Consider the following 13042-nt stretch of genomic DNA (forward strand, 5'->3'; position numbering starts at 1 on the left):
TGACTTCTTAGGACAAGTAGAGAATTTACGGATATGGAAGCTACTAAAGGAAGACATCTATGGCGCAGAAGTTGCATATGCAAACGCTTTTTTCGCCGTGCACTTTATGCAATCTGTGGCCATATATAGTGCTTACTGCTTTATATTTAAATCGGCCATAATAGGTTGATAACGAGAGATCGTGTTGAATTTCCAGGGTAGGGTATATGTGAATTTTTAAATACCGGATTGGCGGATTCTATATATAATCAGCTGACGGTCCATAGGTACAGTTTGTACGCGGTACCTCTTGGTAAGCATAGAATGTTTTTTTATGCATTTCAATTTCCTTACGAGTAATGGTTGTGGATTGTCAGCAGAAAGATAAACATATTGATAATGACTTCTTAGTCTGGAATACAAACCTATCTATCTTTCTATCTATCTATATCTACCTATTGTCATATTGGTTGGTAAATTTGGTAGGACGTACGTTCGGCCAGTTCGGGAGAAGTGACCGCTGGTCACATTTCCATAACAGTAACAGATCGAGTAACTGTCAACTGAATAGGCATGAAAAATGTAATTAAAAGCTTGAAAACTATAGCCTGCAGAATCCAATAATTACCCAAGAAACAGGAATCTGAAATAATATTTTGTTGAGGTGTCACAATTCATGAAATGCCCGCGGATACCTCCACTGAGTGCATCAATGATAGGTATTGGTCATGTTTCCCATATGTCCTGGACCCTGGTTTAGATATTATTTGATTCCTATAGTATGGGTATATACATCATTATTATAAAGAAACTCATGCGATGGACATTCTGTACAAAGTTTGCTACTTGTTAGTTTATTGGAACTCTCTAAATGTATTTACATATCTACATCAACAATTGTGTCACAATATTAATCAGTTGTACCAATTCATTTATAGCCAGGCTGAACTAATTGACTTTTAACTTTGTGGAAATCCGTTTTTAACATTTCTATATGGTATACCTATTTCAAACTCCACAATGTGTCTCTAAGTCAATAAGTAGTTTTCTTAATGTTCCAGACACATGGGCATTGACATGTGCTTTTGCCGGTCATTTGATGGTTGACATCAGACATCCTATTGTGTTGAGACTTGAGAGGGATGCTGCTGTTAGGGGAACTTGGTTGAGTGTGTATACCTGTCTTGTTAAGGTTGTTTTTTGTTTGGTGTTGACAGAAGATGCGAGGCTCAGCTGCCAGGTTTGTGGCCCGAGGGCCTGGCAGGGAGCCTGTTCCTTTCAAACCTGTCAAAGGTCTGGCACTCACCGATCAGATAACAGACAGAAAGGACCGATATGGAGGTGAGTTTGCAGCTTCTTTAATTGGAATAGGTGGTGAAAAATTAGAATGAACCCATAGATGTTGTCCATAATGGCTTTAAACCAAGAAGATGGCATTTATAATGTGTCCTGTGACGTGGGTGCTATGAGAATACCTACTTCATGCTTTCGAGAGTTGGAGTCGGAGTCCTCAGTCCCGAGGCGAAAACCCATGACTCCGCACTCCGCAGCCCTGTAGGCCTGATGGAAAATCATTTGATTGTGTCTACCTATTGTTTATGGATTGCTGTAACAGGTTACCTATTCGCTCTCTTTCACAGCTTTGGCATGTGTTCAGGAAATGCAAGCTATGTTCGCTTGCTGGAAGAAATACGACCACAATGAAATTAAGTGCAGCAAAGAGCTTCAGGCCTTTGAAAATTGTCATCAAACATATTTGGTAAGAGCAGTTTTTAGTGTAGGTATTTTTGCTAAATGAAACTGTGCAATGATTTCCTTTGCTCACAGAACTTAACCCTCTCCTGGCTCCTGCACACATTTCTGGTGAAATGCAGGACACCAAAAAATCTGCTAGATTTATCCTCTTAAAGGCACTAAAAATAATAAAATGAGCCATAATATTTGCTTTTGCTGGTAACACTGATGCTAAGGTAATTCTAAGCGTGGCTACTTTTCCTGTGGGTAAATCAATGTTATTTAAATTGATAACATGAGGGGCAAAACACTTTCTGACTCTGTCTGGCTTTTCATGTTTCATTTCTCAGGGGCAAAGCGTTACGTATCATGACGGATTTCCGTTTATACCTACAATATCTGACCGTTGGCTATTGCTCCGCAGAAAGAGCGAGATGCTTACATGAAGAGGTCTACATCATCAGAAGGTGTTCTGGGACATGGATCCGGCCGAAAGCTAACCGCGCGGCAAGCGAACGTGCTACTGAAACAGTACCCCAATCCGAGGTAGCGGACATGACTGCAACGGAGCCGGTGCTTGTTTAGCGAGTCAGCGATCACAACTAGTGATGCTGTCGAGAGATATGACTCAACGCCGCGGACGTCAGCTTTTGCAACTTGTTTGCAACTTTGGTGACCTGCGACTTTTGTGTGAATCTGAGCATCGGTATTGTGTATTATTGCAGTGTTGATCAGTGCGAATGTATTCTCGTTTTTGGTGTCCTGGGCTTGACCTGTTACCATTTGTGAAATACAATACTATGTAGCAATGATGTGTTATGAATTGCTGGTATTCAAGAACACATAATTATCATCTATTCAGTATCAATCATTACATGCTACATAGTAATTGTTTAATTGTGTGGCAGTGTTACTGTTTGTTTAGTTGTTTGGATCACTTCAAGGGACTGTTTTCGCTACGGGGAAGAATTAAAAGTCGTTTCTGAATGGGACACTCTTATATGGCCTTGGTGGCCTTGGGGACACTGGCGACACTGGTACCGTGCATGAGGAGTCTCTTACGACATCGCAAGTAACGTCGCATGCGGACATGAGATGAAACTAGCCACCCACAGGACAAAGTGCAAATGGATGCTAGTGTAGCATGCTACAGCATTGCTGTAGGAGGTGCAACTGTCCCAAAAACCTTCCAAAAACCACATCGGGATCGCAAGTGTGTGCCAACTGCGAAATAAACTGAGCCGATCTTTATTCTTGCGTGGTGGTTTGGCTGGGTTCCTATTCATCCATGGTTGAATGTCCAAGAATTATCTGGATTTGCGCATGATTTGCGGCAGCATTTGGCTGTACTTTAGCTTCCTTTCTTTAGTTTTTACATCAACCTTAAATTTATGCTAAAGTTTTTTCCTTATGAAACTGAATATATATTTTTGACGTCAACAGCTCGGGGATTCTGATCCTCAAAAGAGCAAAAAACATTTAAAGGAGGTGTATTGTTTGATTTTTTTGTCAAAATAATTTTCATTTCTTGTCGGAGTTTCGTTTGCTACGCGCACTTCTTCTGTTTTTAAACATTTAGGTTTTTATTGGAATTTTCTCATTCGTGCATCGATATGACGTAACAAGACCAAATTGAAACAGTCATAATGCATAGTTCAACGATGAAGTATTTACACTCGACTCATAGACATAGCAAACAAGTCCATAATACATGAGGCGGATTTTGAAGTCATTTTTGTATTTTCTGTTTACATCTCAGTGCATTTTAGAGAAGGTGTGCTTGAGATAGATGTGAGCAAGATGCAAGACTGATCAGGGAATCTGTTTTGATGGTATCTACTACATGAAATGGATGCAAAGCGCTGAAGCTAAAATCCTGACTTTGGAGTTGGAGTTGACAGCAAATTTGTATTGGCGCAACAGTTTCAAGATCCTCATCCCTTCATTCTGAGATACATATCTGCAAGAACTTTTGCTGCGGCAGAGTGTTGATGCAGTAATGTCTTTCTCCTCAATCAGGCGCAACATTCCGTATTTGTCGCAGCAAGCTGGAGCTGCGATTGCTAACACGGGCTTGTTTGTGAAGTTTGTCATTGGAGTCACTCTGCTTGGATACTGTTTGTCTTTTTCTGACACACTTATTGATGTACTTAGTGTTACACCAGGATATCTTCTCCCACCAAGATTCTGGCTATGGACTGCATTCACCCACTGCTTCCTGGAAATACATCTGTGGGAAGTATGTATTGACATTGTGACGATTGTTCTGTGTGGCAAGCTTCTGGAGCCACTCTGGGGTGGCAATGAAATGCTCCTGTTCTTCTTGGTTGTGAATGTCCTAGTTGCAGTTCTGTCTGGATTCTTCTACCTGTTTTTGTACATGTGCACATTTAACACGGACCTCCTATTCAATGTGCACATCCATGGACTGGCTGGCTACATATCAGGCTGCTCTGTGGCAGTGAAGCAGATCATGCCAGATCATATTGTGATCAGGGCACCAGTGAAGATCACTAACAGGAATGTGCCTCTGATTCTGGTCCTCATCTCCATCCTCCTCTATGTTATTGGAGCTGTTGAAGGAAGCTATGCAACAATGTTCACCCTTGGATTTGTGATCAGCTGGACTTACCTTCGTTTCTACCAGCCTCATTCCAATGGAACCAAAGGAGACATGGCTGATGGATTTGCATTTGCAAAGTGAGTAGACAGTTTGTTTTACCATGTTTTATTATGATTCACAATGGCTTTGCAAAATGTTCCACCTAGAAATGTATTTTTAATTCATTTTGCTCACCAATTTCATAGTTAATTGTTTCATTATTATTCTAAGTTCAATCATTGATTGGCAATGTTCTTGTGTGAGCATTAGGTGGGGCACGAGGAAGAAAAATAGATGACAAATTTACATTACATATAAACTGTAGCAATTCTTGACAATGCCCACTTCAACCAAAAGTAAATTCCAAGTATAAATAAATAATGGACTGTGCTAACCTTGTTGAAAAGGGCTTATGCCACTGTGTGTAAAATGTTTTGCTATTGAAAGTAGAATATCCATTATCCATGACTGTCTGTTGTTTTGTCCAGGCTGTAATCCCTGTGCGCTGCTGCTGCAGGTTCTTCCCGAACGTGGTGCAGCCGCCCATCTCGGCGGTGTGTAACGCCATCCACGCCTGCCTGGTGAAGGTGCGCGTCTGCCGGCGGCCCGTGAAGAAGTACGACGTCGGCGCACCCTCGTCCATCACCATCAGCCTGCCCGGCGTGGAGCCTCAGGACGCCGAGCGGAGACGGTGAGACGCACGGCCGAACGACGGCCCGCGCCGTCCGCACGGCCGTACCGATTAGGAGCTCAGCACTATCTGCAGTGGCTTTACTGTATATCACGTTTGGAGTGTTGGTACCTCACTTCATTGTTTTCCAATCGTCATTTCATTAATTAAATGCTACCCTTTAAGTTTGTTTGTCAGAATTGAACAAGCGCAGCTCAACAAGTGCTCTTCCATATTATTATAAGTTAGCCATAAACATAAGCACTGTCGCCGGGATAATTTGTCGGCCTACGGAGACATATTTAGGATACCATAGACCATGTATACAGAGGTCTATGAGGATACCAATGTCACCGTCCTTAGTAACGATAGACAACGTTGATAAACAACGGGCTTTACGTGTCAACTGCCGTAATCGCCAATTGGTGCATATGATGAGCATGGCACACCAGTCGGATGTCATCTGCTCCGTTCGCCTCATTTTTGCGACCGAGCAGTCTCTTCGCTCCCACACGGGAAAGCCGGGCTGCTCGAAAGCGCAAAACGGGAGCCGTTCTCACCAAAACAACGATGTATTGACTGCTGAACAACTAAAGAAAACGGGAGCCGTTCTCACCAAAACAACGATGTATTGACTGCTGAACAACTTGTTGCTTGGAAACTGGTCCCACAACACGGCGGGCGCGACTGTGGCTACCACTGTCGCGGCGTGCAATGTCTTTATGATATCACTTTCAGCAAGTAATGCGTGATAAATGGTAGGTGGTTCAGTTTTGGCTCTGAAATAGCAGTTACGCTCACATAATCGTCTGGCTAAGCTCCTGACACGTGACAACATCAAAGGATGATGACTTCCGAACGCTCATTCTATTTTGGTTCTTGTGTTTCTAAGCCCCAACTCAAGCCTGTTTTTAGATGTGTTTAGCTGATGAATTGAAAATGATGTTCTCACCTTTCCATGCTTTCGTATAGCCGGCGCATAGCCGGGGGAGGGATGGGAGAATATGTTCTCCACTCTGAGTCTCTAAATGTATGTGTTGACTCAGACTGAGCCTCGTACTTCATGTTGTATGTTTTTTTTTCGTTTGTAAGAAAGGTAGCACACAGCGATTCGTGTTGCCACGCGTGCTTACCGACTCTGGTTTGTATGCCATTGAAAACATTCAATAAGAAATAGCTTAATTCCATTTGAAATCCTTTTCTGTATTGCATAACGCTTTTCCCACTACCAATCAGCGTACAGATATAACTTCTGCTTTCTACCTGTGCTCACCAACACAGCCTGCTCTCTATGCAGTGGTTCTATGTCCTTCTATATACCCTACCCTGGGTTCTATTACCTACCACTTGTTCTGACGCCGTCCGGTGTGCTCGACAGGCAAATCGCGCTGAAGGCGCTGAGCGAGCGTCTGCAGCGCACTGACTCGCCCACGTCCTGGCCCAACATGGACGACGACGCCAAGTCTCCGCCGGCCACGCACAGTCCGGCACCGCCGGCCAGTCCGACGGCGCCTGCCCCGGCCGCCCCGGCGCCGGCCCCGCCGCCGCAGCAGCAGCAGAAACAGCCGTCGGCCGCCGAAACGCCGGACGTCCAGGTGGTCTGAATGTGACGTCACAAGACTGACAGAAAGTCTGGGAGGAGCAAGGGAGACGGAGCGGTGGTGGGCTCCGGCCGACGGCCTGTGATGAGGCTTCAGCGGGGTGTGAAGAAGAGTGCGATCGTATCGCCACTTTGGTGACGCATTTGGTTTGATCAGGCGGGTCTTTATAGTTGGCTCGCCGTGTGAAGTGTGCTTATTACAGATAGCGAGCCTAGCTGCCGGACAATGAGTGTTGACTGGCCGTAACAGTCGGGGAGTTGATAATATGTCCCGTGTGGTCAGAGGTCAGAAGGGATTGCGGTGTGCAGTATCGCGTTCAGATTGATCGCGAAATCACGTTTGAGACGCTACCTTGATGGCTGAGGACACCGGGGTGGTTTTCTGACAATTCACGCACACACAACCACCAACGCCAGTGTCTTTTGTCCCGCTGACGATGACGGAGGACGCGTCGGGTGGCACGCCACCGCGCCCGTTCCGGTGCTGAGCACGCCTGACCGTGTCTCTGACCACAGCAACCCCCCGTGGAGGAAGGGGCGCTGCAGTAGGTCCTACTGGTGACCGGAACGCTGGCGCCACCCGTTGGACGCGCCGGTGGGAGCGCCAGTGAGCGGCTACCAGCTGCCCCTTGTACATAGCTTGTTATATGAGCTGTTTCCTTGTGATTGGCTGGTTGTTTTGGTGATGTGTCCTGTTTAACGGCGGTGGTAGGTAAGAGTTGTTAGTCAATACGCACTCAGGGCCGGGTATGGCCCAGGGTTTGCACAGTTACGCACCCGGCTAAAGCTTCTTTAATGATGCAATGTTTGGGAGATGGTCCAAGGCTATCACTATTAACCGCGCGAGTGAAATAGTTCAAGTAAAACATACTAATCATATTTATTATCTGTAATTTTGTTATACAACTGTAAGGACCTACCAGCTCTTTCGGTTACTAGATGCTTTCTGTGGCTGTAGCGTAGTTGTGGCTTTGATAAGAACCGGCGTCTCCTTAGTTGTGTTGTAATGGTTGCGACAAGTTTTTATCAAATTGTCTGTTCATGATAAATGCGAGTCACTCTGTTGTTTTGGAACTACCCCATACTATCCTATGCGTGTTTCAAGAAACAAACGTAGCTTGCTTGATTTGTTTTGCAGCTATACAGTCATAATCAAGTAACTTGTGTTGACCCTGACACCATGTTAATTTACTTTCCGGCTTGTCTTGTTTTCCCGATCATCCCTCGTTATCGACGGGACGTTTCTTTTAGCCCTGTGCGCGGTACTTTGTGCATTTCGTTATGTCTTTGGGAATATTTGCTTTACCTGGTTAAAAATTGCATTCATTCGTCCTAAATGTTATTAATGGAATTCGCTGAAACATGTTTTACGTCATCCAGTTAAAAGAAATGTCCCGCCTCCGTCGGAGGGCTGGTCCGCCCGTTCACAGACGAGACTGACCCCAGCCCAGGGGCAGCAGTGCGTGCTCCCGGGCTGGGTCTGTCGTAAGGGTCTCCTGACGCAACGAATGCGCTGGACAGGTTGTTACAACGGTGATTTGAGCAGCGCGCCTCGCGATAGTGATGTCTCTGGCGAAATACACGTCATTCCAGACACTGGCCTGTTAGGTTGGCGGTTTTAGGGTGCGTGAAATGGTGATGTTGGTCGATAAGCCCCGTCGTGCGATGGAACGATGCGACTGACCCCTGTTGGTTACTGACTCTGCCGTGCTCCATTCAGGGAATGGGACATTGACGCGCATAATTTTACGAGTCGGCTTCTTTTCTTAAGGCTTCTTTCCATTTGAGGATGTTGAGGGGCGACCTAGGGCTTCAGGGTAATATGTTTATATCTGGGACGACGGAGCACGCTAACACGTTTCTCTGCAATTTTCATATGTAGTTATGTACCTTTTTATGTAGCAATCAGCCGATTGGGTTTATTCATAGGTATATTGTAATCAAATAAAGTTAATTTCGAGCCAGCGGGCCTAGTGTTCGTAAGAATAACAGGCATTGATTGTCCTTAACGAGACGTCAAATCTTACCGAAGGTAGTTATATGCGCTGTCCCACCCGTTTCCGTAAATCGGCCCGTCACGCGTTATTTTTAACTCTCGCCGGACCTATTCGTTTTCTATACGCACCGGCCGAGGGGGGGGGGCGGGTACGACCCCCCTCGCCGTTTCGCCCCTGGCGGAGCTAGCGCGTCGCGGAGAAAAAAGAGCGTGTGCGCCGTTACGAGACGCAGAGATTGACACCCGATTTTAAGGTCATAGGTGAACCGGTGACCTCTAAGGTCAGGTCAAGTGCCCCAAGGTACGGTTCCGTTTTTGGTGAATAACTTCGCAAAAAAAAACGGACGCAGAGCCGCGATTTTGGCAGCATCGTGTTCGTCTCCGGTCTCACTCCGGCGCGTCGAATGATATACTTTTTGTTTGGATTAGGTCAACTTTAGGGCGTTGACCTCGGGCCACGGTCAGGTCAGCGCCCCCAGGTCACGAAATTGATCGAAGGAGGTCATGTCGCATAGCATTCGATTCGGCAGGTCTTCCCGAGTCCATTGGTAGCTTTCCTGACTCGCTTGCTCAATTTGATCGGGAGTTATTGACGAAGAACAAATATGACCCTAATGACGTCGCTATGTGTTACAGACTTAGCTACATGTAGTGTCACTGATTTTCAACTTACTTAATACGGTTTGCAAGGTGCCCGGCACGCGCGTTTGTAGGTACGACTGATCGAACGGGGGCAGTCGCTTATGGTTCTTTGGAAGGCTGTTAGCTCGCATGTGTAGGGGGGGGGGTCGGATGGACCCCCCCCCCATGGTTTTTCGCGAATAACTCGCGTAAAAAGCGGCCGATCGCGACGAAACTCTTAGTACCCTCGCATTGATCAATTTTACACCTACCCTGAAAATTTCATGACCCTGACCCAAATGACCTTTGACCTGTGACCTCTTTTCCGAGACCATGTTTGGCTGGAATCGCGGTTTCGCGTATGTCGGCTCGCACTAGCCGCGTGTTTGCAAGCTTTTCGTGGTTTCAAACGTTCAAACATGTGATTTGATGTTACTCTCGTGTGTGTCAAGGTCACCTGAAGGTCAGGTCAGGTCATTGACCTTTGGTGACCTCGGGTGACCTCGGGTCACTTTTTCGAGTTATACATGCTTCTAGGCTAGTTTTTGGAGCTGAATTCGAATTTAGCAACCATTTGAACATTTACGAAGTAGTTTTGGTGACTTCGTAACATGTTACGAAGCTGTCAGAGGTGGTTGACACGTACTACGAATACCCGTCACGACGCCTACTGGTTGACCTGACCTGACCTGACCCGACCTGGTCTAAATGCTTCAAGACATCATCTGTGATCAAAACTAACACGATATTCGTGATCAGCACCCCGAAAAACCTCTTAGCAGCCACACTTTACGACTTTCTAACAGGTCCCGATTTTCCCGACTTTAGGTCATTGACCTGACCTGGAAGGTCAACCAATGACCTAGGACCTTAAAATTGGGTATCATCGGCTTCCTCTCGTCACGGGCAACACGTTCGTTTTTTCCGCGAAGCTCTAGCTCGATCAGGGGCCAAACGGCAAGGGGGGGTCCAACCGACCCCCCCCCCCCTACACATTAGAAGCTGGCAAACGCCGCACACATGCGAGGGTACACATGCGAGGAAACGCCGCACCCTATTCCTGGCGGGCTCCGCCGGGACAAGAAACTGGCGGGGGGGGGGGCCGATTCGCCCCCCCTTCAGATCTCAAAAACTACACATCGCAGCGACAAACGGCGAACGGCGTTTGATAGGTCGTTTAAAGATCTACAACTTTTACATAAAAACATTTTCAGGTCAGGTCAATATTGAGGTCACCAGAGGTCATCAACGATAAAATGTTTTGGAATTAGTTACCTATAGGTATAACTTTTAAACTAAGAAACATAGAGACATAAAACCAATACATTTTTTGTTGCTCTCGCCGAGGCGATGCGAAATAAGTATGTGATGACCTTCACAGGTCAATTTAAAATTTGACCTGAGGTCAAGGTCAGGTCATTTATCAATGAGGTTGTGGAGTATGGTCATGCTGCATACCAAACGACGCGCCTTGACCAGGCGAGCAGTTTGGTACCACTTACAAGTCTTTAGCACCATCATGTCGTGATTTATTGACAGAAAAACGATTTATGACGTCACATGACCTCAGATGACCTTTGCCGGTGCCCCTGTCAATTAGCGGCACCAGGATCATCACCGATGAGATAATCTTCCGTAATACTGAAAGAACTGGGTGGTTTTGACTCGTTTACACGAAGCAGGAGGCGTTTCAATATTTTCCCATAGGCTTGCAATGTAAAGGTCACGAGTCTGGCCTGACCTCAGGTCACAGATATGAAAATTCTGAGATATACAAATTGCACATACTGGTACCCTAACTAAAGCCTGAAGAGAAGAAATTGATCGGTCAAAAACTCTAGCTCTGGCGTGATTGCAAACTTTTCTGAGGTAGGGTCACCAAACCGCCTCTGGTGACCTGACCTGAGGTCAGATCAACTCAAAATTTTCAGAAATGTTGCGTAAAAGCCTTTTAGAAAAAGTCAGAAAATTTGAGCTTCCTAGCTCAAAGCGTTTGGGAGATATAACCAAAAAACCTCGGGGGGGGGGGCTCCTGAGCCCCCCCCCCCCCCCGCCAGGAATAGGGTTAAAATATCAAATAGGTAGATAAATTCAAATAGATAAATCGGGTATTGAGCTAGTGCAACCACCCGAATTTCGGGCGATTTCTTTTATCCGCCAGTATAGTGACCAGTTGTCGATGCGATGCGTGAGATCAGCTGGTGATTTGCACCTCAGGGCGGCTTGTTCATCAGATTTTCGCGACTGAGAGAACCGACGTTCTTGTGGCTCCAAGACATAAACTAAAATGACTAATTTCTCGTGATAGTGTCACAAATAGGTTCTTTTCGACCCATCGGTCTCGGATTATATCAGGCCAGACTCATCGGCGATCAACCGGTGAACGATCTCAGCTCGCTGATAGATTGACTTGTTTTCAGATTTTCACAGTGACTGACAAGCACGATAAAACGGGTCACTTTCCTAATGTTCGGCACCCGGCGGCCGATCGAGTAGTTTTACGAACAGTTTACAATTCATCTCCAACCACTTCCGTTCCGACCACTTCCAACTATCTCCGACCGTTTTCCGGGTTTCTGACCAGTGACCAGTCCAGGGGGCGAATGATCGACCTACTTGAGTCTCGCCGACTGACCAGCCGCGGGTCATCGATAAGCGGTCGAGCTGGACGGCAAATTGTGTAGCAGATATTGGTGAGTCGTCTCTGAAAAACGGTGGCCATTGAATTTCTCTCCCCAACTCGCGCAATTTACCAGTCTAAATCATCCATCAAAATGCTCGTTTCACTAAAAATGAAACCAATAGAAAATAAGTTTATATCGTTCGTACGATATCCACCCACCGAATGAAATATGTTCATTGTTTTAGGTAGGTATCTAAGATCTTAGATCTTATCCATCTACAATTTTTCTTGCATCAGAATTCAGAGGCTTGATTTTAGATTTATTTAAGATCTAATCAAAATGCTAGTGACCGCTCAAGCAGAAGTCGGTGCGCGTTCGTGACAAAGCTATGCCCGCGGGCGGTTTAGGACGGGGCCTCCGGGCCAATCGCCACGACCAATAGGAAATGAGGACGGCTACCGCGGCGCAGAAACAGGCGACACGATGGCCTTGGGCGACACGCTGGGCCGCAGCAGAAGTGACGAGTCGCGAGTGAAGTTGTTTGCGCCCAGTGAACTGAGACGTGACGTGTGCGTGGACGCGGATAAAATTCGAATTAGAACTAATGGTGAGTGCCGTGTGGTGAGCGATGGTGTTGGTTCGCCAGTGATAAAATCGGTGATCGACGTCTCGGGTTTCGCAGCGTCAGTGTTATAAGGCTCCTCGCCCTCAATATGGAAGCGACTCGGGGCGAAGAGAAGACAGGATTATTGCTATCGTGCGGGACTGCCCTAAGGTATGAAGTGAATGAAGTAAGTGAGCTAAGTGAAGTGAGCATGAGAAGTGAAGTGTGACTAGGATGTGGTGTTGTGGACGGAATGTGGTGCTGTTCGTGTTCACGCAGTGCCAAGGCGCATTGTGAGGCCGCTGGCCGAGGCGGCCGAGGCTGGTGAATACCGGAATGGAGCCATATGATCTTGTCATCGGGCCAAGGTGGGCCTCCATTCTTCGGATCATATTCAGGTAAGTCTGCTCACTGGAGAATTCATCCGGGGCAGACGGCGGGAGGGGAAGAGGAGGGGGGGGGGGGGGGGGGGTACCACGGACACCGATGGTCGGGTGTTCGTTTGTTTTCATCCAAAGTACTCATATGTAGGCCGCAGGGGGCGAAACGTCATTCTGAAAATGTGTGTTCGGGAAGGCCATGGGTTTTTATGCAGAGGTTAAAAAAGCGCAA

The 13042-nt window shown here is 46.5% G+C and overlaps 2 protein-coding genes across 3 annotated transcripts; both read left to right on the forward strand.

Moving 5' to 3' along the window:
- Positions 1–106: 106 nt before the first annotated feature.
- Positions 107–2525, forward strand: LOC122382997 (coiled-coil-helix-coiled-coil-helix domain-containing protein 1-like). 2 transcript variants are annotated; one of them, XR_006256759.1, is made up of 4 exons: positions 107–164; positions 1197–1320; positions 1620–1738; positions 2138–2525. XR_006256759.1 is itself a non-coding variant. In XM_043369035.1 (4 exons), the coding sequence occupies exons 2-4, from the start codon at positions 1200–1202 to the stop codon at positions 2261–2263; spliced, it is 366 nt and encodes a 121-aa protein (XP_043224970.1). In that variant the 5' UTR covers positions 132–292; positions 1197–1199; the 3' UTR covers positions 2264–2525. The 2 variants fall into 2 exon arrangements, 1 of the variants encoding a protein (XP_043224970.1); XM_043369035.1 differs by having other exon boundaries at positions 132–292.
- A 598-nt stretch (positions 2526–3123) lies between these two features.
- LOC122382998 (transmembrane protein 115-like) lies at positions 3124–8183 on the forward strand. Its single transcript, XM_043369036.1, has 3 exons — positions 3124–4413; positions 4833–5006; positions 6364–8183. Exons 1-3 carry the CDS (start codon positions 3713–3715, stop codon positions 6587–6589), a joined length of 1101 nt encoding a protein of 366 aa, XP_043224971.1. The 5' UTR covers positions 3124–3712; the 3' UTR covers positions 6590–8183.
- Positions 8184–13042: the final 4859 nt, after the last annotated feature.

The sequence above is a fragment of the Amphibalanus amphitrite genome, unplaced genomic scaffold, assembly GCF_019059575.1.
Source record: "Amphibalanus amphitrite isolate SeventyFive unplaced genomic scaffold, NRLGWU_Aamphi_draft 000152F_arrow, whole genome shotgun sequence".
Classification (NCBI taxonomy): Eukaryota; Metazoa; Arthropoda; class Thecostraca; order Balanomorpha; family Balanidae; genus Amphibalanus; species Amphibalanus amphitrite.